The 23,657-nt window shown below is 54.3% G+C and overlaps 1 protein-coding gene across 1 annotated transcript in view; it reads left to right on the top strand.

The window, feature by feature from the left end:
* ppp2r5b (protein phosphatase 2, regulatory subunit B', beta) overlaps positions 1 to 23,657 on the top strand; it is an 85,722-nt gene that overhangs the window by 17,580 nt on the left and 44,485 nt on the right. Inside the window, exon 2 of the mRNA XM_078532695.1 lies at positions 19,060 to 19,273. Within this exon, the coding sequence (XP_078388821.1) occupies positions 19,060 to 19,273 (214 nt within the window). The remainder of the gene's footprint in view (positions 1 to 19,059; positions 19,274 to 23,657) is intronic.

Below are 23,657 nucleotides of genomic sequence, written 5' to 3'. Positions count from 1 at the left end.
ACCTGAATCACAGTCCAAGGGTCAGTATGTTCAATTCGTAGCCTGTTGAAATATGTAGCTGAAAACCTGAGCTTCTCACCAAACACCTCATTAGGAGAGACCCGTGTGGATAATAAGAGTATTTGAACAGATCGCCTTGTTCACCTTTCCCACGGCCTCTAGCATTGACCGATGATGGAGCCAGCCCCAGTTAATGGGCCCCTGCAGGGGTACTCCCCAAAGTCCCAGAGGGCAGACCAACCTGCCTCCATGCCTTGGGCTTTGGTCTTGCTGAAGCCTCCAAGAATTTTGCTTGTTCCCCTTTCATACCTGGTTTCTCAGCTGTAAGTGGGAGTTCGCACTGGTATTGGGGGGGGGGGGGGGGCGGTGGGAGTGGGGGCAGTGACACCAAGGGGGTGGTTTAACCCCTCTTGCCCATCCCCAGCCACCAGTGCAGACAGTGGTACAGGGCAGAAAGTACCCTTTCACCAACCCTCCAATCCCCACCTGCTGGGTGTGACCCACTTTTAAATACCGCAGAATTTGTATGCACTATATAAAAATGCATTGATATAAATAAAATCCCTTCAAACGTGGCATTGTGCTGGCTATTAACCCCTTGCTGGACAAGCAGTCACCTTTTGTAGCTTGTCAGAGGCTGAACATTCCAATCTCACCACTCACCAGTCAAAGACGAGAAGTAACCTGATGTTTTGGGGCTCCTCCCAGTGTTGGGAATCACACCCACTTGTTTACCTGTACAAAACACCCTGGCCACCCCTTTACGCCCATCTTCTGCCCCCCAAAAGCCCCACTAGTACTGGTGACGACCCCACGACCTGATCCAGAACGAGGACCCTCAGACTCCAGTTTCCTGCAGAGAGCCTGTCTCCCCGTTCTGAGCGGCCCTGTGGATATCGGGCCAATGTAAATCACCCACCCTCCTCGCGCGTCTGGGTATTTACTGTAATTGCAACATTTACTAATCCCAGTGAGAAGCTAGAACGAGGCCCACAGCGCAGAAGGAGGCCATTCGGTCCATCGTGCCCATGCTGGCTCTCTGTGGAGCTATCCAGTCAGTCCCATTCTGCCGCTCTACCCCCCCCGTATCCCTGCAAGTTTATTTCCATCCGATGCCCGTCCAATTTCCTTTTGAAATCATTCATTGTCTCCGCCTCCACCCCCCTCGTGGGCAGCGAGTTCCAGGTTTTTACCGCTCGCTGCATTTAAAAAAAAAAAGTTCCTCCTCCCGGCATCTCTTTCTCAAACCTTAAATTTGTGTCCTCCTAGTCCTTGTACCATCAGCTGATGGGAATAACTTTTCTTTACCTACCTTACCCAAACCTGTCATAATCCTGTCCACCTCCATTAGATTCCACCCCCCCTCCCCTCACCAACCCCATCTCCAAGGAGAGCAGCCCCGGCATCTCCAACCTAACCCTGTGGCTAAAAACTCCTCACCTCCTGGGACCATTGCATTTCTGTAGCACCTTTCACGGCCCTCAGGATGTCCCAAGTTGCTTTACAGCCAATCAAGCACTTTTGAAGTGTGTGCACGCTGTAGTAATTCAGGAAATGCGGCAGCCATTTTGTGCACAGCAAGCTCCCATGAGCAGCCCCGTGACGATGACCAGATCGTTTGTTTTCGGTCGATGCTGGTTTGAGGGTAAATATTGGTCCCCGGGCTATGTCAAAATATAACTAAAGATCCCCCTCCTGTGCTCTTCCGCTACTTGTAACTGAGCTTTGAGGCTGTTGCTGCCTCTTTGCTGCCACCTGATCCCTCGATAGCTTCGAATTTTACTGCTGAGGTGAGTGCAGTGGCCAATGGGAGCTCATGGTTGGACATTATTATCCACTGGACTGTCCAGGCAAAGGGACTCTGCTGAATAAAGGCCCTGCCAACCCTCAGACCTGAGCCGCGTCTTCAGGTTGTCAATCGGGAACGTTTTTAAAAAAAATAAAACTCTGGGGGTAGACACCGAGGAGGGATGTTAAGCAGAAGGCATTGGGACAGAAGGCATAGAATACAAGAGCAGGGAGGTTATGCTGGAACTGTATAAAACGCTGGTTAGGCCACAGCTGGAGTGCCGCGTGCAGTTCTGGTCACCACATTATAGGAAGGATGTGATTGCACTGGAGAGGGTGCAGAGGAGATTCACCAGGATGCTGCCTGGGCTGGAGGGTCTGAGCTATGAGGAAAGATTGGATAGGCTGGGGTTGTTTTCCTTGGAGCAACGAAGGTTGAGAGGGGACCTGATAGAGGTGTATAAGATTATGAGGGGAATAGATAGGGTGGATAGGAAGGCACTTTTTCCATTAGTAAAGGGGTCAATAACCAGGGGGCATAGATTTAAGGTAAAAGAAAGCTGAGAGGGGAGTTGAGGAGAAATTTTTCCTCTCAGTGGGTGGTGGGAATCTGGAACTCACTGCCTGAAAGGTTGGTTGAGTCAGAAACTCTCGTAACATTTAAGAAGTATTTAGATATTCAGTTGCGTTGCCATAAGCTCCAGGGCCAAGAGCCAAGCGCTGGAAAATGGGATTAATGTAGCTCGAGCTTTATTGACCAGCATGGACACGATGGGCCAAATAGCCTCCTTCTGTGCTTTAGACGTCAATGAGTCAATGACAGTTAAGATAATTGGAGATGTGTTTTGTTTTTACACAGCGAGTTGTTGTGACCTGGAATGCGCTGCCTGAAAGGGCGGTGGAAGCAGATTCAATAGGAACTTTCAAAAAGGGGAATTGGATATGGGCTTGGAAAGGAAAATTTTCAGGATCATGGAGGGAAAAAAAGCGGGAGGGGGTTGAGTGGGATTAATGAAAACGGAGATAGGAAATGAAGGGTAGTTATTGGGCAGAAGGTGGGAAGTGATTTTCCACATGGATCAGTGCTAGGAACGCTGTTGTTCACAACATGCACTAACAATTTAGACTTTGGAATGAGAAATATAATTTTTAAATATGCGGATGACAACAGATTTGGAGAGGGGGGTGGGGGAGGGTTGTGGTCAATAATGAGGAGAGCTGCAACAAATGACGAGTGCGAAATTAGGGGAGGGTTAGAAAATTACCTGAAAAAAGAAGAGGCAGGGGCTGACGATGTGAAGTGAGCCAGCACGGATACAACAGGCCGAATGGCCTTCTTCTGTGCCGTAGCCATTCTAAAATTCTCAGAATGAGATCGCTCTTTCAGGGAGCCGGCACAGGCAAGATGGGCTGCGGGGTTCATTGTGGTGTCTGAATTGAAGAGGTTTGATCCCGTTCCAGTGATATTCTGTTGAGCTATCTTTGACCCGCCTGAGGTGAGCAGTAGGGCGGGACTGTACCAGGTCATTGTCCGAACAGGACGGGACTGACTGGAGTTAGCATTTTCGGGTACCCTTTTGGCCCAGAGGTGTTTTCTCTTTTTTAAATTCTTTCACGGAGCACGGGCATCGCCCGCGAGGCCAGCATTTTTACTGCCCATCCCGAATTGCCCCTTGAGAAGGTGGTGGTGAGCCGCCATCTTGAACCGCTGCAGTCCCTGTGGTGTAGGTACGCCCACAGCGCTGTTAGGGACGGAGTTCCTGGGTTCTGACCCAGCGACAGTGAAGGAACAGGGATATGTTTCCAAGTCAGGACGGTGAGTGGCTTGAAGGGCAACTTGCAGGTGGTGATGTTCCCATGTGTCTGCTGCCCTTGTCCTTCTAGGTGGTAGAGGTTGTGGCTTCGGAAGCTGCTGTCGAAGGAGTCTTGGTGAGTTGCTGCAGTGCATCTTGTGGATGGTACACACTGCTGCCGATGTCACGCCTCCAGGCAGCCAGACCATAATATTAGTTTGCTACAGCTTGCCATCAATCTTAACCCTTTGACCAGCAAAAGAAGACAATAAGTGACCCATTATAAACACAGAATGCTTTGTTTGCTGATCTTATGGAGCAAGAGTGGGGTTGCTACCTTTGGGTTCACTACTTCTGCATCTATTAATTATCCGCTTCCTTTCTCTTGCTTTTAATAACATACGAACATACATACAGCCACTTGTACCCTCGAGCCTGCTCCGCCATTCATTAAAATCATGGTTGATCTCAGTGTAATGTCAACCCTGCATTCCTGCTACCCCCAATAACCTTTCACCTCCTTGTTAATCAAGAATCTACCTAGCTCTGCCTTAAAAATATTCAAAGACTCTGCTTCCACTGCCTTTTGAGGAAGAGAGTTCCAAAGACTCTCAACCCTTTGAAAGAAAAAATTTCTCCTCATCTCTATCTTAAATGGGCGACCCCTCATTTTTAATCAGTGATCCCCCTCGTTCTAGATTCTCCCACAAGAGGAAACATCCTCTCCACATCCACCTTGTCAAGGCCCCCCAGGATCTTAAAGGTTTCAATTAAGTCGCCTCTTACTGTTCTAAACTCCAGTGGATACAAGCCTAACCTGTCCGGCCTTTCCTCATTAGACAACCCATCCATTCCTGGTATTAGTCTAGTAAACCCTCTTTGAACTACTTCCAATACATTTACATCTTTCTTTAAATAAGGAGACCAGTACTGTGCACAGTACTCTAGTTGTGGTCTTACCAGTTCCCTGTATAACTGAGTATAACCTCCCTACTTTTGTAACCAATTCCCCTCACAATAAATGATAACATTCTATTAGCTTTCCTAATTACCTGTTGTACCTGCATATTAACCTTTGTGATTCATGCACTTGGACATCCAGATCCCTCTGAACCTCCGAGCTCCGCAATCTCTCACCATTTAGATAATAAGCCTCTTCTTTATTCTTCCTGCCAAAATGGACAATTTCACATTTGCCCACATTAAACCCCATTTGCCAGATCTTTGTCCACTCACTTAACCTATCTATGTCACTTTGTAACCTCCTTACATTCTCTTCACAATTTACTTTCCTGCCTATCGTTGTGTCATCAGCAAATTTAGCCACCATTCCTTCGGTCCCTTCATCCAAGTCATTTATATAAATTGTAAAAAGTTGAGGCCCCAGCACTGATCCCTGTAGCACACCACTCGTGGCGATCCTGCCAACCAGAAAAAGGCCCATTTATGCCAACTCTGCTTCCTGTTAGCTAGCTAACCTTCTATCCATGCCAATATGTTACCCCCTACACCATGAGCTTTTATTTTCTGCAGTAACCTTTGATGTGGCACTTTTTCAAATGCCTTCTGGAAACCTAGGTACAGCACATCTACCAGTTCCCCTTTATCCACAGCAAGTGTTTGGATTTTGTGCTGGGTTTGAATTGTTTTTTATTCTTTCACGGGATGTGGGCGTCACTGGCAAGGCCAGCATTTGTTGCCCATCCCCAATTGCCCTTGAACTGAGTGGCTCGCAAGGCCATTTCACGGGGCAGTTAAGAGTCAACCGCATTGCTGTGGGTCCAGAGTCACATTGTAGGCCAGAGCAGGGTAGGGATGGCAGATTTCCTTCCCTAAAGGTCATTGGTGAACCAGATGGGTTCTTACAACAATCGATTATGGTCACCAATACCCAGATTAGCTTTATAATTCCAGAATTATTAATTGAATTTAAATTCCAACAGCTGCCCTGGCTGGATTTGAATCCTTGTCCCCAGAGCATTAACCTAGACCTCTGGATTACTAACCCAGTGACATTGCCACTGTACGACTATCTCCAAGGATGAGCTGAGGATGTTGGGTCCTTCTGTCCTCCGGAATGTAGATTTGGGTCGGGGTCCAGTCCGGAGTGAGGGGGGGTGGTGCTGGGCGGGGGTGATTTGGTGAAATTAGGGCGCAGTGGTGTTCTATCTGCATGTTCTACTGAGCTGGATTAGAGGGAGCAGACAGGAGAGGGGAGGGAACTGTCTGAAGAAGCACAGGGGTAAATGCTGGCGTGCACCCCTGTGAGAGTTGGGGCAACGGACAGAGACTTAAAACTGTGTGACTCCAGGGTGTCCCAGGACAGTGCTATAGCCAGTGAAGAAATAGTGGCCATGGAATGTTTTACACCCAGCCAGAGGGCACTGTTTAACATCTCTGCCAGAAGACAGTGACTCTGACAGGGTGGCACTCGATCAGCGCTGCTCTGGGTGTGTTGGCCTGGTTATGTACCTGAGTCTCTGGATTGGGGTTCAAACCATCGATTTCCTACTGTGAAGAAGAGCAGGTGGGGATTTGTGGCGGAGTGGTCCTGGGGCCAATATTTATCCCTCCACCAACATCATGAGAAACAGATTATCTGGTCATTGGCACATTGCTGTTGGTGGGATCTTGCTGTGTGCAAATTGGCTGCTGCATTTCCTACATTATAATAGTGACTATGCTTCAAAAAGCACTTAATTGGCAGCAAAGCGCTTTGAGATGTCCTGAGGCTGTGGAAAGGCGCTATAGAAATGCAAGTCTTCCTTCTATTTCCTGCCTCTGTGTGGTACCACTGAGGGTGTCCGCCGTTCAGCCTCTTGCACCTGCTCCGCCATTGAGTTGGGTGGCGTAAGTGGTATTGTCACTGGACTAGTAATCCAGAGACCCAGAGTAATGCTCTGGGGACCCGGGTTCGAATCCCACCACGGCAGATGGTGAAACTTGAATTCAATAAAAATCTGCTGATTGTTGTAAAAATCCATCTACCCTTTAGTTCCAGATTCCCGCTCCCCTCTGTGTGAAGAAACGCTTCCTGACATCGCCCCTGAATGGCCTGGCGCTCGTTTTAAAGTTCTGCCCCCTTGTCCTGGACTCCTCCCACCCAGAGGAAATAGTTTCTCTCTCTCTCTCTCTCGACCCTATCGAATCCTTTAATCATCTTTAACACCTCGATTAGATCAACTCTTAACCTTCTACACTCGAGGGAATACAAGCCTAGTCTGTGCAACTTGCCCTCGTAATTTAACCCTCTTAACTCTGGGATCATCCTGGTAAATCTACAGTGCAACCCCTCTAAGGCTGCGGGGCCCAGAACTGAACCCAGTTACTCCGGTTGGGGTCTGACCAAAGCTTTATATAAACTATAGGGGGAGATGGTGGCGTAGTGGTAACGTCACTGGACGATTAATCGAGAGGCCCGGGCTCATGGTCTGGGGACACGAGTTCAAATCCCACCACGGCAGCTGGGAGAGCTTCCACCGATTGTTCTTAAAAACCCATCTGGATCACTGATGCCCTTTCGGGAGGGAAATCTGCCGTCTTTACCCGGTCTGGGCCTACACGTGACTCCAGACCCCACAGCAAATGTGGTTAACTGCTCCCCGAAATGGCCGAACCAGCCACTCAGTTCGAGGGCAGTTAGGGATGGGCAACAAATGCTGGCCTTGCCAGCAACGCCCACATCCCGGCCCTTCGTATCCCAGCCCCCTCGAAATCCAGGCCAACTCCATTCTGAAGAAGAGTCATACGGACTCTGAAACGTGGACTCTGCCTTTCTCCCTCCACAGATGCTGTCAGACCTGCTGAGTTTTTCCAGCATTTTTTCCTTTTGTTTTCGTTTCAGATTTCCAGCATCCGCGGTATTTCGCCTTCATTCGGTTAAGCCCTCCCGATCGCTGCTTGTACCTGGGCAGTGTTTATAGAGGGAGCGTCTGTCCTCAGTTTGGAAAAAGTTAATAGGGTGTGGGCGTTAATTTTTTCTGGAGCGCAGGTAACGTGTCCCAGGTGTATTCCCGACACGATAACACTTGGTACAATAAAAGCAAAGTACTGCGGACGCTGGAAATCTGAGATAAGGGCAGAAAGTGCTGGAAAAACTCAGCCGGTCTGGCAACGTCAATGGAGAGAGGGAAACAGAGTTGGCGTTTCGAGTCCGTGCGACTCTTCTTCGGAGTCGGGTCCCAGGTGTGTACCCCTCGAGACGGATTGGGGTTCAGACCCTGAGGGATGGTGGATTCTGGTGGATTTTTTTCTTTTTGTGTCCAAACAGCCCGGGTACTATGGAAAATTCATAACCCCGGTTTATTTAATTCCTATCCGATATTCATCAAACGTGCCTGTGGGGGCAGGTCACGTGTCGAATGGATGAGCAGCACTAAAACTGCAGTGGGCCACGATCCGTCTGCGTTTTTTCCGCCCCACCCCACCCCTCCCTGCCCCCTGGTACGGAGAGGAACAACCCTCCTGCTCTGGTACGGAGGGGAACAGCCTGAGGCCCCCTGATCCTGGCACGTTACACGCTCGAGTTGAAAATTAGGGGTCGTGAGGGTGAGCAGCAAACACTGAGGCTCTGGCGTCGAGATGGAGCTGCACCGAGGGCGAGGCAGATGAGTCGGGAGCTCAAGCCCCCAGTGGGTGGGTGGGTGGGTGGCAAACTCGGAGCGGGGTAAACCTCCTGTTCCCCTCGACCCCGCATCTACCCCTCAGTAGGGAGCGGTGTTTTTTTTTCTCCCTGACGAGGTTGCGACGCTATCCTTCTCAGCACCTGATAGCGCAAGTGTGTTCCTGCCCATCACAGTCTGGAGGGTGGGGGTTGTTTGTGGCTGTCTTCAGTTCGGACTGGCGATGGGCCAAGAACACCCCCCACCCTCCTGGCTTTCTCCCCGTGCTCGACCCGAGATAGCCCCGTCTCCGAATCAGGATAACTCGCTCAACCCGAGTCTAAAGGCACGCCCGCCCTCCCTTCACGCGCCAACCCTCCAGGGCAATGTCGGGCATGTGGGGGGGGAAATGTAAAACATGCAGCGGGGTGTTTGTGTGCAGGGAGGCTTTGGAAAGCTCTCGCGCCCGCTGGCGATTCAGAACAAGCCCGTTTGCTTCCTCCCCCCGTCTCGCTCTCTTTCAGCTCGGAGGGTGGCTCACTCGGCTGATGCCTGGGGCGAAGGGGGGGGTTTGTCTTGCGGGGAAAGGTTGAGCAGGTTGGGCCTGTGCGCGCGCACTGGAGTTTAAAAGAACGAGAGGCGATCTTATTGAGCCGCGTGAGACCCTGAAGGGGCTCCGACAGGGTGGATGCTGAGAGGACGTTCCCCCCTCGTGGAGGAATCGAGAATGAGGGAGGGGGGCGCGCATTCAAAAATAAGGGGTCACCCATTTAAGACGGAGAGGGGGGGGGAGGAATTTCCTCTCTCTGAGGGTCCGTTAGTCTGTGGAATTCTCTCCCCCAGAGAGCAGTGGAGGCTGGGTCACTGAATATAGTCAAGGCTGAGGTAGACGGGTTTTCATCGACAAGGGGGTCGAGGGTTATTGAGGGGGGGGCCGGTCAGGCAGGAAGGTGTCCTTAAGAGAAGGCGCTGAGATGACATTTTATAGAGGTGCTCAAAATCATGAGGGACCCAAACAGTAGATAAAGAGACACTTCGCTTTGGCGGCGGCGTCAAGAAAGCAGAGGGGACAGATTGAAGGTGACTGAGGCAGACGGAATCAGGGCTTTCAAAGGGGAAGTGAATTAGCGTCTGAAGCGAGAAGAAATGCAGGGCCGCTCGGAAAAGGTGGGGTTGGCGGGGCGAGCTGAATCGCTGTTTTGGAGAGCTGGCATGGACTTGAGGGGCTGAATGGCCTCCTACGCTGGAGCCATTCTGCGATTCTATTGAAGGCCGCAAGCGGATCAGCCAAGATCTTATTGAATGACGGAACAGGCTCGATAGGCTGACTGGCCTACTCCTGCTCCTATTTCTTATGATCTACGCGTGTGCGTGCGCGTGTGCGCATGTGCGCGTGTGCGCGTGTGTGCGTGCGTGTGCGTGTGCGTGTGTGTGCGCGTGTGCGTGTGTGTGTGCGTGTGTGTGCGTGTGTGTGCGCGTGTGTGTGCGCGTGTGTGTGCGCGTGTGCGTGTGTGTGCGCGTGTGTGTGCGCGTGTGCGTGCGCGCGTGTGTGTGCGCGCGTGTGTGTGTGTGCGCGCGCGTGTGTGCGCGTGTGTGTGTGCGCGTGTGTGTGTGCGCGTGTGTGTGTGTGCGCGTGTGCGTGTGTGCGCGCGTGTGCGTGTGTGTGCGCGTGTGTGCGTGTGTGCGCGTGTGTGCGCGTGTGTGCGCGTGTGTGTGCGCGCGTGTGTGCGCGCGCGTGTGTGCGCGCGCGTGTGTGTGTGCGCGTGTGCGTGTGCGCGTGTGTGTGCGCGTGTGTGCGCGCGTGTGTGTGCGCGTGTGTGTGTGCGCGTGTGTGTGTACGCGTGTGTGTGCGCGCGTGTGTGTGCGCGTGTGTGTGTGCGCGTGTGTGTGTGCGCGTGTGTGTGTGTGCGCGTGTGTGTGTGAAGAAATTTCTCCTTGTCTCCCATCAAAGGCAGAGCTTGCACTCCTGTAGCACCTGTCACTGCCTCAGGACGTCTCAAAGCGCTTTGCGGCCAACGAAGGACTTTTCGGAGTGTAGCTAGCCGCTGTTGTACTGTAGGAAACGCAGCGGCCCCGATCTGCGCACAGCAAGATCCCACAAACGGCAATGCGATAATGACGCGGTGACCTTGTTTGTTGATTTTTTTTTTATGTGGGCTTGCGATGGTGATTCGAGGGATAACCATTGGCTGGGGGCCCTTCCAAGTACTGGATATTCCATCCCTGAACGGCTGACCCCTTAACCCGAGACTGTGCACTCTCGTTCTGAACTCTCCAGCCAGGGGAAGCGGCCCCTCAGCAGCTACTGTTTCGAGATTTATACACCACCTTTTTCTAAACTCCAGCGAATAAAGGCCCATTCTACTCGATTTCTGCCTCGGCCCATCTCATCCCTTCAAACCAGGGGACACCGTTTAAAAATAAGGGGGTCTCCCATTGAAGACGGAGATGAGAAGGATTTTTTTCACTCAGAGAGCCGTGAATCTTTGGAACACTCTTCCCCGGAGACCGGTGGAGGTGGGGGGTCACTGAATATTTTTAAGGCAGAGGTAGATAGATTATGGACTAACAAGGGAGTCGAAGGCTATCGGGGTTAGGCGGAAAGTGGAACTGAGACCACAGTCAGATCAGCCACGATCTTATTGAATGGCGGAGCAGGCTCGAGGAGCTGATTGGCCCACTCCTGCTCCTAATTTGTGTGTTCGTAGTGCAGATAAATACTTGATTGGATGCAAAGGCCAAAACTGCGCCTGGTACCCGGGTGTGGTTTCACCGAAGCCCTGTATCATTGTAGGAAGACTTCTTTACTCTTAGCCATTACTGCAGGAGGATTGGGTCTAACCTACCATTTGCCTTCCTAATTTCTTGCTGTACCTGTATGTAACCTTTTTGTGAGTCGTGTGCAAGGACTTCCGAGTCCCTTTGCGTACCAATATTTAATACTTGTCACCTTTTTAAAGTTTGCATTCTTCCAACCAAAGTGGATGTTTGCACACTTCCCCACTCCAACACTCCATCTGCCACCTTCTTGCCCACTCACTTAGCCTGTCTATATCCCTCCGCAGCCTCTTTGTGGCCTCCTCACAGCTTACATCTGGTCTTGTATTGTCAGCGCACTTGGATACGTTACTCTCCATCCCCTCATGTAAGTCATTAATATGGATTGTAAATGGCCAAGGCCCAAGCACTGATCTTTGTAGTACAGCACTACTTTGTGTGTGTGTGTGGGTGCGCGAGTGTGCACGTGGGCGCGCAAGTGGGCGTGCGAGTCTGTGCGCCTCTCGCTCGCTCCCTCCCTCGCTCCCTCGCTCTCTCCCTCGCTCTCTCCCTCGCTCTCTCCCTCGCTCTCTCCCTCGCTCTCTCCCTCGCTCTCTCCCTCGCTCTCTCCCTCGCTCGCTCGCTCTCTCGCTCTCGCTCCCTCTCGCTCTCTTGCTTACGCTCTCTCTCTCTCTCTCTCTCTCTCTCTCTCTCTCTCTCTCTCTCTCTCTCTCTCCCCCTCCCCCCATGGCTCTTGGAGACTCTGCTCACTTCCAGCATCCCCAGCTTTCTTTCTCCTCCAGTTTGTGCACTATTTGACTGTGGAAGGACTCGCATCCAAGCTCGAACCCATCCGCAGTGGAGTCTTGATTCAGGTGACTGGGGGGTGGTGGGATTCACTGTGGCATCACTGAAAATTGAAACAAATGCACCTCTCCCTGCCCCAAATTGATTCCCACATACCTCTGACTTTCCACCACTACCACGCACCCACCCACCCACCCTCCACCTGCAGTCAGGCTGCATGTTGATCTTGAAATGTACAGTAGAACAAGTTGCATTTATATAGCACCTTTAATGTAGTCAAACATCCAAAGGGCCTTCACAGGAGCATTCACAAACAAAACTTGACATCAAACCACATAAGATGATGTTAGGACAGGTGACCCAAAGCTTGGTCAAAGAGGTCAGTTTTAAGGAGCGTCTTAAAGGTGGAGAGAGAGAGAGGGGGAGAGGTTTAGGGAGGGAATTGCAGAGCTTAGGGACACAGGAAGCTGAAGGCCACAGCCGCCGATGGTGGAGGGATTAAAATCGGGGGATGCTCAAGAGGCCAGAATTGGAGGAGCGCAGAGATCTCGGAGGGTTGTAGGGCTGGAGGAGATTGCGGAGACGGGGGGGTCGAGGCCATGGAGGGATTGGAAAACAACGGTGAGAATCTTAAAACAGGCATTGCCAGGCCAGGAGGCCTGTGAACGATGGGTGAGCGGGATTTGGGGCGGGGTTGGACACAGACAGCAGAGTTTTGGACTTGCCCTCAGTCGTGCACTGGCTGGATTAACATTCGTGCACTGACCACACCTAAAACCTAATGCTCTGTGGGTTAATTTTGCTGTTAGTGTGGGATTACAAGAGATGAGAGAGTGTACATAGAGAGAGAGAGAAAGGGGCTGCATAAGACGTATTGAATGTACTGAACGTAGCACAGCGCTCAACCGGTGCTTGGCCAGGCAAGGACATGAGTGAACCGATCTCTCTTCGGGCTAGGGGAGGGCAGCCTGTGTAAGGATGAGACTGGGGCCCATGTGTGGACATGAAACGGGGCGGAGGGGTCAAAGTTTGAAGGCCACAGTGGAGTGGAGCGGGCAGCACTGGGATCGGCCAGTGTGCAGAGTGACCAGGCTGAATTTAACCTCGACCCCTGGAGAACTGGAAGAGAGAGAGAGAGAGAGAGAGGAAGGTTGAGTATCAAAGCCAGGCAGAGCTCCAGAGGGAATTTCAGCTTAAAATAGGAGCTGTGTATGTTTCTCCATTGTGTATATAGTGTGGCAGGACACTGGTATTCTTTCTGCCTGTTTAAACAGTTATTCACATGTGTAAACTTATGCTAACTAGAACCAAATACTAGTGATCTGCCTCCTCTGCCCTCTCCCAGCCCTCTGTAAACAGCCTAGCCTGTCGGACCCCGAGATGGTTTGCTCGAGGGGGATTAGCATTCACTCTTCACCTTGGCCCAGTGGGTAGCAGACTCTCACTTTCATTTAGGACAGAAAGACATTAGTGAGAGCCCCACTCCCGAGACTCAAGCACATAACCTAGGGTAACGCTCCCAGTGTCAGTAGCGAGGGAGTGCTGCACCGTCGGAGGGTGAGCAGTGAGGGAGCGTCGCGCTGTCAGAGGATCAGCACTGAGGGAGTGCCATGCTGTTGAAGGGTCAGCACTGAGGGAGCACCGTGCTGTCGGAGCATCAGCACTGAGGGAGCGCCGCGCTGTCAGAGCAATCAGCACTGAGAGAGCGTCGCGCTGTCAGAGCATCAGCACTGAGGGAGCGCCGCGCTGTCGGAGGGTCAGCACTGAGGGAGCGCCGCGCTGTCGGAGGGTCAGCACTGAGGGAGCGCCGCGCTGTTGGAGGGTCAGCACTGAGGGAGCGCCGCACTGTCAGAACATCAGCACTGAGGGAGAGCCGCACTGTCGGAGGGCCAGTACTGAGGGAGTGCTGCGCTGTCAGAGCATCAGCACTGAGGGAGCGCCGCACTGTCAGAGCATCAGCACTGAGGAAACGCCGCACTGTCAGAGGGTCAGCACTGAGGGAGCGCCGCACTGTCAGAGCATCAGCACTGAGGAAACGCCGCACTGTCAGAGGGTCAGCACTGAGGGAGCGCCGCGCTGTCAGAGGGTCAGCACTGAGGGAGCGCCGCGCTGTCAGAGGGTCAGCACTGAGGGAGCGCCGCGCTGTCAGAGGGTCAGCACTGAGGGAGCGCCGCGCTGTCAGAGGGTCAGCACTGAGGGAGTGCCGCGCTGTCAGAGGGTCAGCACTGAGGGAGCGCCGCGCTGTCAGAGGGTCAGCACTGAGGGAGCGCCGCGCTGTCAGAGGGTCAGCACTGAGGGAGCGCCGCGCTGTCAGAGGGTCAGCACTGAGGGAGTGCCGCGCTGTCAGAGGGTCAGCACTGAGGGAGCGCCGCGCTGTCAGAGGGTCAGCACTGAGGGAGCGCCGAGCTGTCAGAGGGTCAGCACTGAGGGAGCGCCGCGCTGTCAACATCAGCACTGAGGGAGCGCTGCGCTGTCGGATGGTGAGCACTGAGGGAGCGCCGCACTGTCAGAGGGTCAGCACTGAGGGAGCGCCGCACTGTCAGAGGGTCACCACTGAGGGAGCGCCGCACTGTCAGAGGGTCAGCACTGAGGGAGCGCCGCACTGTCGGACAGTCAGCACTGAGGGAGCGCCGCGCTGTCAGAGCATCAGCACTGAGGGAGCGCCGCGCTGTCAGAGCATCAGCACAGAGGGAACGCCGCACTGTCAGAGCATCAGCACAGAGGGAACGCCGCACTGTCAGCATCAGCACTGAGGGAGCGCCGCACTGTCAGAGCATCAGCACAGAGGGAACGCCGCACTGTCAGCATCAGCACTGAGGGAATGCCATGCTGTCGGAGGGTCAGTACTGAGGGAGCACCGCGCTGTCGGATGGTGAGCACTGAGGGAGCGCCACACTGTCAGAACATCAGCACTGAGGGAGCGCCACACTGTCAGAACATCAGCACTGAGGGAGCGCCGCGCTGTCAGAGGGTCAGCACTGAGGGAGCGCCGCGCTGTCAGAGGGTCAGCACTGAGGGAGCGCCGCGCTGTCAGAGGGTCAGCACTGAGGGAGTGCCGCGCCGTCAGAGGGTCAGCACTGAGGGAGCGCCGCGCTGTCAGAGGGTCAGCACTGAGGGAGCGCCGAGCTGTCAGAGGGTCAGCACTGAGGGAGCGCCGCGCTGTCAGAGGGTCAGCACTGAGGGAGCGCCGCGCTGTCAACATCAGCACTGAGGGAGCGCTGCGCTGTTGGATGGTGAGCACTGAGGGAGCGCCGCACTGTCAGAGGGTCAGCACTGAGGGAGCGCCGCACTGTCAGAGGGTCACCACTGAGGGAGCGCCGCACTGTCAGAGGGTCAGCACTGAGGGAGCGCCGCACTGTCGGACAGTCAGCACTGAGGGAGCGCCGCGCTGTCAGAGCATCAGCACTGAGGGAGCGCCGCGCTGTCAGAGCATCAGCACAGAGGGAACGCCGCACTGTCAGAGCATCAGCACAGAGGGAACGCCGCACTGTCAGCATCAGCACTGAGGGAGCGCCGCACTGTCAGAGCATCAGCACAGAGGGAACGCCGCACTGTCAGCATCAGCACTGAGGGAGCGCCGCGCTGTCAGAGCATTAGCACAGAGGGAGCGCCGCGCTGTCAGAGGGTCAGCACTGAGGGAATGCCATGCTGTCGGAGGGTCAGTACTGAGGGAGCGCCGCGCTGTCGGATGGTGAGCACTGAGGGAGCGCCACACTGTCAGAACATCAGCACTGAGGGAGCGCCGCGCTGTCAGAGCATCAGCACTGAGGGAGCGCCGCGCTGTCAGAGGGTCAGCACTGAGGGAGCGCCGCGCTGTCAGAGGGTCAGCACTGAGGGAGCGCCGCGCTGTCAGCATCAGCACTGAGGGAGCGTCGCGCTGTCAGCATCAGCACTGAGGGAGCGCCGCGCTCCGACAGTGCAGCACTCCATCAGTACTGACCCTCCGACAGTGCAGAGCTCCCTTGCTATTGCATTGGGAGTGTCAGCCTGGATTGCAGGCTGAAACCTCTGGGACGAGGCTGAAAGTCATTCTCTTCTGACGCTTCCCTTGCCCTCAGTACTGACCCTCAGACAGTGCAGCACTCCCTCAGTACTGACTCTCCGACAGTGCAGCACTCCCTCAGTACTGACCCTCTGACAGTGCAGCACTCCCTCAGTACTGACTCTCCGACAGTGCAGCACTCCCTCAGTACTGACCCTCTGACAATGCAGCACTCCCTCAGTACTGACCTTCCGACAGTGCAGCACTCCCTCAGTACTGACCCTCCGACAGTGCAGCACTCCCTCAGTACTGACCCTCTGACAGTGCAGCACTCCCTCAGTACTGACCCTCTGACAGTGCAGCACTCCCTCAGTACTGACCCTCCGACAGTGCAGCATTGCCTCAGTACTGACCCTCCGACAGTGTAGCATTGCCTCAGTACTGATCCTCCAACAGTGCAGCACTCCCTCAGTACTGATCCTCTGACAGTGCAGCACTCCCTCAGTACTGACCCTCTGACAGTGCAGCGCTCTCTCACTACTGACCCTCCGACAGTGCAGCATTGCCTCAGTACTGACCCTCCGACAGTGCAGAGCTCCCTCAGTACTGACCCTCTGACAGTGCAGCACTCCCTCAGTACTGACCCTCTGACAGTGCAGCACTCCCTCAGTACTGACCCTCTGACAGTGCAGCACTCCCTCAGTACTGACCCTCCGACAGTGCAGAGCTCCCTTGCTATTGCACTGGGAGTGTCAGCCTGGATTGCAGGCTGAAACCTCTGGGACGAGGCTGAAAGCCATTCTCTTCTGACGCTTCCCTTGCCCGTTCCCACCCCTCCTCTTTTTAAAAGCTCTGTGGAACCTGTGACCTGGTCTCTGGATGACTCTGCTGAGCTGGCGCTGGCAGCTGCTTCTCTGTGATGGGACACGTGTGTGGGGTGTATGTGTTTGTGTATGTGTGTGTATTTACGCGTATACGTGTGCAGGTATAAGGATCTGTGGTGCTGCCCAGTCTTTGAGCCTGTCATGGCCCCAGTGTGAGTCAGCCTGAGTGTCTGTGGTCTGAATTGTGACCTCACAGATGCTGGGGCTGGGGGCTGAAAGCCTGGGGGTGGGGTAGGTGGGCGCGCGCAAGGGAGAGGCCATGAGGAGAGGGGGGGGTCGTTACCTGTCAGTTCCAGGAGCAGGAGGGGGGTCAGCAATTGAGGGCGAGGGGGAATTGCCCCGTGAGGTCAGGGTAGGGGGTTGGTGAGGCAGTGCTGGGCGCGGGGAGTGGGGTTTTGTCACAAGAGAGGGCCGGCGGGAGGGGGGGAGCCGAGGCGAGGGAGGGGAGTGCATGGGGAGGGGGAGGGGTGAGAGGGAGGCGGTTAGTGTGTGAGGAGAGGCGGGGTGGGAGGGAGATTGCTTGGAGAGGGGGTAGGGTGCAGGAGGGAAGGAGAGGAGGGTGTTTGTGCGTGTGTGGAGGGAGGGGGGTTTGGGTGAGGGGAGGAGTGAGTAGCCCTGAGATTAAGCAGCTTTCTTCGCTCGGGAGGCAGTTGTCCGCAATGATGAGAGGCTCTCCGGAAGGATCCGCAGGCTTGTTGCTGATACCTCGGTGACAGACGCTGGAATCATGAGTAGCCCCAGTCCCAGTAAGGAACTCGAGCTCAGCCTCCTTAAATCCTCTGTTGTACTTTATGCAAATCAGTAAACGGCCCCCTCCCCACCCACCCCAACCACCCCAAACATCATGGACTCAACGTCAGACACCAGAGGCTCCTGAGATTCAGGCTGAACGAGCACGGGTCCTACCTCCTGGAATGGACAGTGACCCTGGAATACAGGAGCGATGGTCCCATTAACCTCTGACTAGAAGGGCCTTTCCCTGTTCCATGAGTGAGAGAGAGAGCGCGTTGCGTTTGTCTATGTCACCTCTCCAGGCAGGGCTGTAGCATCAAGGAGGTAGGGTTGGATCTTCTCTGTGTCCCTGCCTCCTGCTCTCGCTCGCTCGCCCGCTCTCACTCACTCTCCCGCTCTCGTGGCACCTCTTTGTCAGACTCTCTGTCCCGCTCTCCCTGTCCCGCTCTCCCTGCCCCGCTCTCTCCCTGCCCCGCTCTCTCCCTGCCCCGCTCACTCCCTCTGTCCCGCTCTCTCCCTCTGTCCCGCTCTCTCCCTCTGTCCCGCTCTCTCCCTCTGTCCCGCTCTCTCCCTCTGTCCCGCTCTCTCCCTCTGTCCCGCTCTCTCCCTCTGTCCCGCTCTCTCCCTCTGTCCCGCTCTCTCCCTCTCTCTCTCTGTCCCCCTCTCCCTCTCTGTCCCCCTCTCCCCCTCTCCCTCTCTGTCCCCCTCTCTCCCTCTCTGTCTCCCTCTCTCTCTCTCTGTCCCCCTCTCTCCCTCTCTCTCTCTCTGTCCCCCTCTCTCCCCCTTTCTCTGCTCCCTCTCTCTCTCTGTCCCCCTCTCTCCCTCTCTCTCTCTGTCCCCCTCTCCCTCTCTGTCCCCCTCTCCCCCTCTCCCTCTCTGTCCCCCTCTCTCCCTCTCCCTCTCTGCCCCCCTCTCCCTCTCTCTCTCTCTGCCCCCCCCTCTCTTGCGTGCTCCCCCTCTCGCCCTCTTTCCCCATCTCCCATCGCCAGCCCCTCCCTGTTTAATCTTGTGACTGTGTCGATAGCCCATTTGTGGTGCGAGGATTGGTTTGGCCCCCGGGCAGGGAGCCCGGGCTGTGGGATTGTGGGGTTTGGAGTGGGGAGGAACGGCCCAAGCTCTCTCAACATTGTTATTTGGGAATAACTTTCCACTGCACTGTCAGCGAAAGAGTGGTTGGTCCAATTGACCAGTTTCTGTCCTGTTCTGTAAAATATCGACTGATTTTTAGCCAGTGACCGGCTGTAGGTGACTGAAGGTTGTTGTGCTTTAGTACTGAGGGGTCCAGTATCTCAGGAGTCGAGGCTTGTGGTTCAGTTACAGGGGTCGAACATGGCAGGAACTCTCCTCCCGCTGCTCTAAGGCACAAATCCGCCAGGAGCTGCCCAGTCCCGGAGCGATCCGAAATGATAATCCCTGTGTTCCCGACCGAGCTCCTCTGAACTCTCGGGGCTAGGCAGGCAGTCCGTGTGGGAGAATGGGGCGGGCGGGGAGCGGAATTACCCCACACCTCCCGCTTCCTGTTTTAGCCCCTCGACGGGGATCGGCGGGGTTGACCTCGGAAGGGTTTGGTGCCTGCAGTGTCCTTGGTGCGATCGCGCTGCCCAAGAGGGCTTGAAGAAGCCATTGCCTTGCTTAACATGGCACCCACTCTCTCTTTGCTTCTCTCTCTCTCTCTCTCTCTCTCTCTCTCTCCCCCTCTCTCTCTCTTTCTCCAGATGCCCCGGTCTCTGAGCTGCACGACCTCTTCTGCAAGAAGCTCCAGCAGTGCTGCATCGTCTTCGATTTCATGGACTGCGTCGCTGACCTGAAGGGCAAGGAGATCAAGCGGGCAGCCCTCAACGAGCTGGTGGAATGTATCGCTACAGGCCGGGGCCTGCTGATCGAGCCCATCTACCCCGAGATCATAAAGATGGTGAGTGTCATCTCAAGGCCTGGCCTGGGGCGGGGGGTGGGGTGTTGGGAACCCCACACCTCCCACCCAACGCCACACCCCCCCACCCAACCCCACACCTCCCACCCAACCCCACACCTCCCACCCAACCCCACACCTCCCACCCAACCCCACACCTCCCACCCAACCCCACACCTCCCACCCAACCCCACACCTCCCACCCAACCCCACACCTCCCACCCAACCCCACACCCCCCACCCAACGCCACACCTCCCACCCAACCCCACACCCCCCACCCAACCCCACACCCCCCACCCAACCCCACACCCCCCACCCAACCCCACACCCCCCACCCAACCCCACACCCCCCACCCAACCCCACACCCCCCACCCAACCCCACACCCCCCACCCAACCCCACACCCCCCACCCAACCCCACACCCCCCACCCAACCCCACACCTCCCACCCAACCCCACACCCCCCACCCAACCCCACACCCCCCACCCAACCCCACACCTCCCACCCAACCCCACACCCCGCCACCCAACTGCACCAGTGCAAATCACACTAGATGGTTCAGCAGGCCACGCGGCTCAGTCCGTGTGTTGTCCAGGGGAAGAGCTGAGGCCCGCGGTGCAGAATACAGGCAGCTGGGTAAATGAAGGTAGATTTAGATAGGGGTGCCGAGAGGGATCCTTTCCAATGGCTGGAAGGCTCGATTAACCCAGAGAACAGAGATTGAAGGGGTTGCTCACAAGAACCAGAGGCAACTCGAGGAAAAATATTTTTACGCTGCGACGTGAAAGCAGAAAGAACTCACGAGAATGGCTCCAGGGATGAGGAACTTCAGTGACGTAGACAGATTGGAGAAGTTGGGACTGTTTTCCTTGAAGAGAAGGTTGAGAGGAGAATTGACAGAGGTGTTCAAAATCATGAGGGGCCTGGGCGAAGTAGATAGGGAGAAGCTATAAGTGGACGGATAGAGAACCAGAGGGCACAGATTTAAGGCACTTGGCAAAAGGAGCAATGGAGACAGGAGGAGAAACTTTCCCACGCAGCGAGTGGTTAGGATCTGGAATGCGCTGCCTGAGGTTGTGGTGGAGGCAGGTTCAACCGAGGCATTCAAGAGGGAATTGGGTTGTTATCTGAAAATGAAGAACGTGCAGGGGAGAAGGTGTGGGGGAGTGTCACTAGGTGAATTTCTCATTTGGAGAGCTGGTGCAGACATGACGGGCCGAATGGCCTCCTCCTGTACTGAGACCATTCTGTGATTCCGAGAGTCGTTTGGATTTCACAGTCTCACAATACCTTTACAGTGCAGAAGGAGACCATTCGACTCATGGAGTCTGCACTGGTTCTCTGAAAGACCGTTCCCCCTAGTTCCACTCCCCTGCCTTATCCCCGTAACCTTGCACATTCTCTCTCTTCAGGTAGCAACCCAATTCCCTCTTGAATACCCCGATTGAACCTGCCTCCGCCATCCTCTCAGGAAATTTGTTCCAGACTCCAACCACCCTCTGGGTGAAAAAAAATTTCCCTCGCATCACGTTTACTCCTTTTGCCCATTATTTAGAATCTGTGCCCCCTAGTTCTTGATGTTCCCTTGAGTGGGAACAGTTGCTCACTATTTTCATACCCTGTCCATACCCCTCAGGATCTTGAATACCTCTCTCAATACCCTGCCTGATAGGGTGGTTGATGCAGATTCAATGGTAGCTTTGAAGAGGGAGTTGGATCATTGCTTGAAAAGGAGCAAATAAACCGGCTGGGCGATGGGGGAAAGAGCAGGAGAGCGGGACTAATTGGGCAGCTCTTTCAAGGAGCCAGCACAGGCAGGGTGGGCTGAATGGCCTCCTCCTGTGCTGTACTATTCTCCCCTTGCATGGAAACCGTGGTGTCGGTTTTGACGGACGGCAGTACTGGGTTGCAGTACCCTCCCTGTGGAGTCGCTTCCCCCCCTCCCGAGGGTCAGCCATTTGCTTTCTGACGGGGTCAGAGCTCACCCGGTCTCGCCTGGATGCTGGTTGCACTGAGTGGGCCTGAGGGGGGAGCGAGCCCTAGCCACAGTGGAGGCCAGGCCAGGTTGGCCCTCCTACTGTGCGGAGACTTGAGACAAACTGGGTGCAGTTTTGCAGGATGGCTGGAGGGCATTCTCCATTCAGGGGAAGAGCCTAGCGAACTGCCTGAGGTACAAAGCTTGGCAGCATCGTGAACTTATATTTAAAAAATTGTCTGTTCGCAGGGTGTGGGCATCGCTGGCTATGCCAGCATTTTTTGCCCATCCCTAATTACCCTTGATCAGTGGGCATTTGAAGAGTCAACCACTCTTGCTATGGTTCTGGACTCACAGGTAGGCCAGACCAGGTAAGGATGGCAGATTTCCTCCTCTAAAGGGCATTAGTGAACCAGATGAGTTTTTTTTTTTAACAACATCAGACTTTTAATTCCAGATTCTTTAATCGAATTCAAATTTCACCATCAGCCACCACGGGTTTCGAACCTGGGTCCCCAGAGCGTTACCCTGAGTCTCTGGAATACCAGCCCAGTGACAATACCACTATGCCACTGCCATTGACTCCACCCCCACCCCCTCCAAAAACTGTGAGGAGGATACTGATAACCGTCATGGGGACATAGACAGGAGGGTGGAATGGACAGGGTACATGTCCATGGGATCAAAGGGTACGGGGAGAAAGCGGGAGCAGGCTATTAAGTTGGATGATCAGCCGCGATCGTAATGAATGGCGGAGCAGGCTCGAAGGGCCGAATGGCCTACTCCTGCCCCTAGTTTCTACGTGGCCGGTGAAACTTAACGCTCACCCACCACCTTCTCAAGGGCAACGAGGGGATGGGCAATAAATGCTGGCCCAGCCAGCGAAGCCCACATCCCCGTGAATGAATTAAAAACAAAGATAGGCGAAATGATACATTTTGGTATGAAAGAAGAAGGAGCAGCAATAGAAGATGAAGGGTACGATCCAAAATGGAGTGCAGCATCAGAGGGACCCGGCAGTATGCGCTGAGCTGAGTAAAAAAAAATCAAATAAAGTAATAAACAAAAAAAAGGGGGGACACTGTTCACATAAACCGAAGCTTTAAAGGAAACTTACAGAACGATGTTAAAATCTTGGTGGGAGATGATGCTTCCCCAGCCCCTGGGACATCCAGAAGGTCTCGGAAGGAAGGCCTCGAGGGTACCAGTGGATACCTTGTGCTCCCACTCCAGGGACAACCGGCTGCGCATGTAACCACAGAAGAGGGGCAGGCAGACGAGATCCTGGGCTTTATAAATAGAGTATAAAAGCAAGGAAGTTACAACTTGAGTTTTGGCGTCCAGTTCTGGGCACCACACTTTCGGAAGGATGTTTTTTTTTTCCCCCTATTGGGATGTGTCATTTATTGTCCTTGAGGGCATTTTAAGACCTGGGTAAGGACAGATTTCCTTCCCCAAAGGGCATTTTTACCACAGCCATTAGACTTTCAATTCCAGATTTTCATTCCCATTTCCAATTCCACCATCTGCCGTGGTGGGATTCGAGCCCCGGTCCCCAGAGCGTTACCCTGGGTCTCTGCGGATTACCAGCCCAGCGGCAGTACCAGTCACACCACCGCCTCCCCCTGAGTTTGGGAGAGGGTGCAGAAAAGATTCGCGAGAATGGTTCCAGGGATGAGGAACTTCAGTGACGCAGGTAGATCGGAGATGCTGGGATTGTTTTCCCTTGGGGAAGATTAAGTGGAAATTTGATATTGATGCTCAAAATCACGAGGACAGAGCGGGTGGGGAGAAACTTCCCATTGGCGGAAGGATCGCGAGCCTAGAGAACAAGGATTTCAAGGTGAAAAGCAAAACAACCAACAGCGAGACGAGGGAAAATCTCTTCCCCGCAGCCGAGTGGTTGGGGATCTGGAATGCGCTGCCTGAGAGTGCGGGGCGAGGAGGGTCAATCGAGGCTTTCAAAACAGACCTGAAGAGAAAATACTTGCCGATCTATGGGGGAAAGGGTGGGGGAGTGGGGCTAGGTGAGTCGCTCTTGTAAAGACCTGGCACAGACAAGATGGGCTGAATGGTCTCTTTCTGTGCTGTAACCGTTCTGTGATTCTAAGGCTCACGTTGTCCTTTTCATGGCTTCGTTTCCCCCCACCACCCCCAGCCATCCAATTCTAACCAGCGGTGTGCACTGGCTGGCAAATCCTCACCCGTTTATGCCAAAATTTCCACTGGTGTAAGAGAGACTTGCATTTCTGTCGTGGTCTTCAGTCTGTGAAGTGTAGCCGCTGTTGTAATGTAGGAAACGTGACAGCTAGTTGTGCACAGCAAGCTCCCACAAACAGCAATGAGATAATGACCGGACAATCCATTTTTAATGATGTTAATTGAAGGATAAGTATTGGCCCCGAGGACTCTGGCGAGAATGCTTCT

This window comes from Cetorhinus maximus, chromosome 31 (assembly GCF_964194155.1).
Source record: "Cetorhinus maximus chromosome 31, sCetMax3.hap1.1, whole genome shotgun sequence".
NCBI classification, from domain to species: domain Eukaryota; kingdom Metazoa; phylum Chordata; class Chondrichthyes; order Lamniformes; family Cetorhinidae; genus Cetorhinus; species Cetorhinus maximus.
Note: the sequence above shows the minus strand (reverse complement) of the source record. Positions and strands in the feature narration are given on the sequence as shown.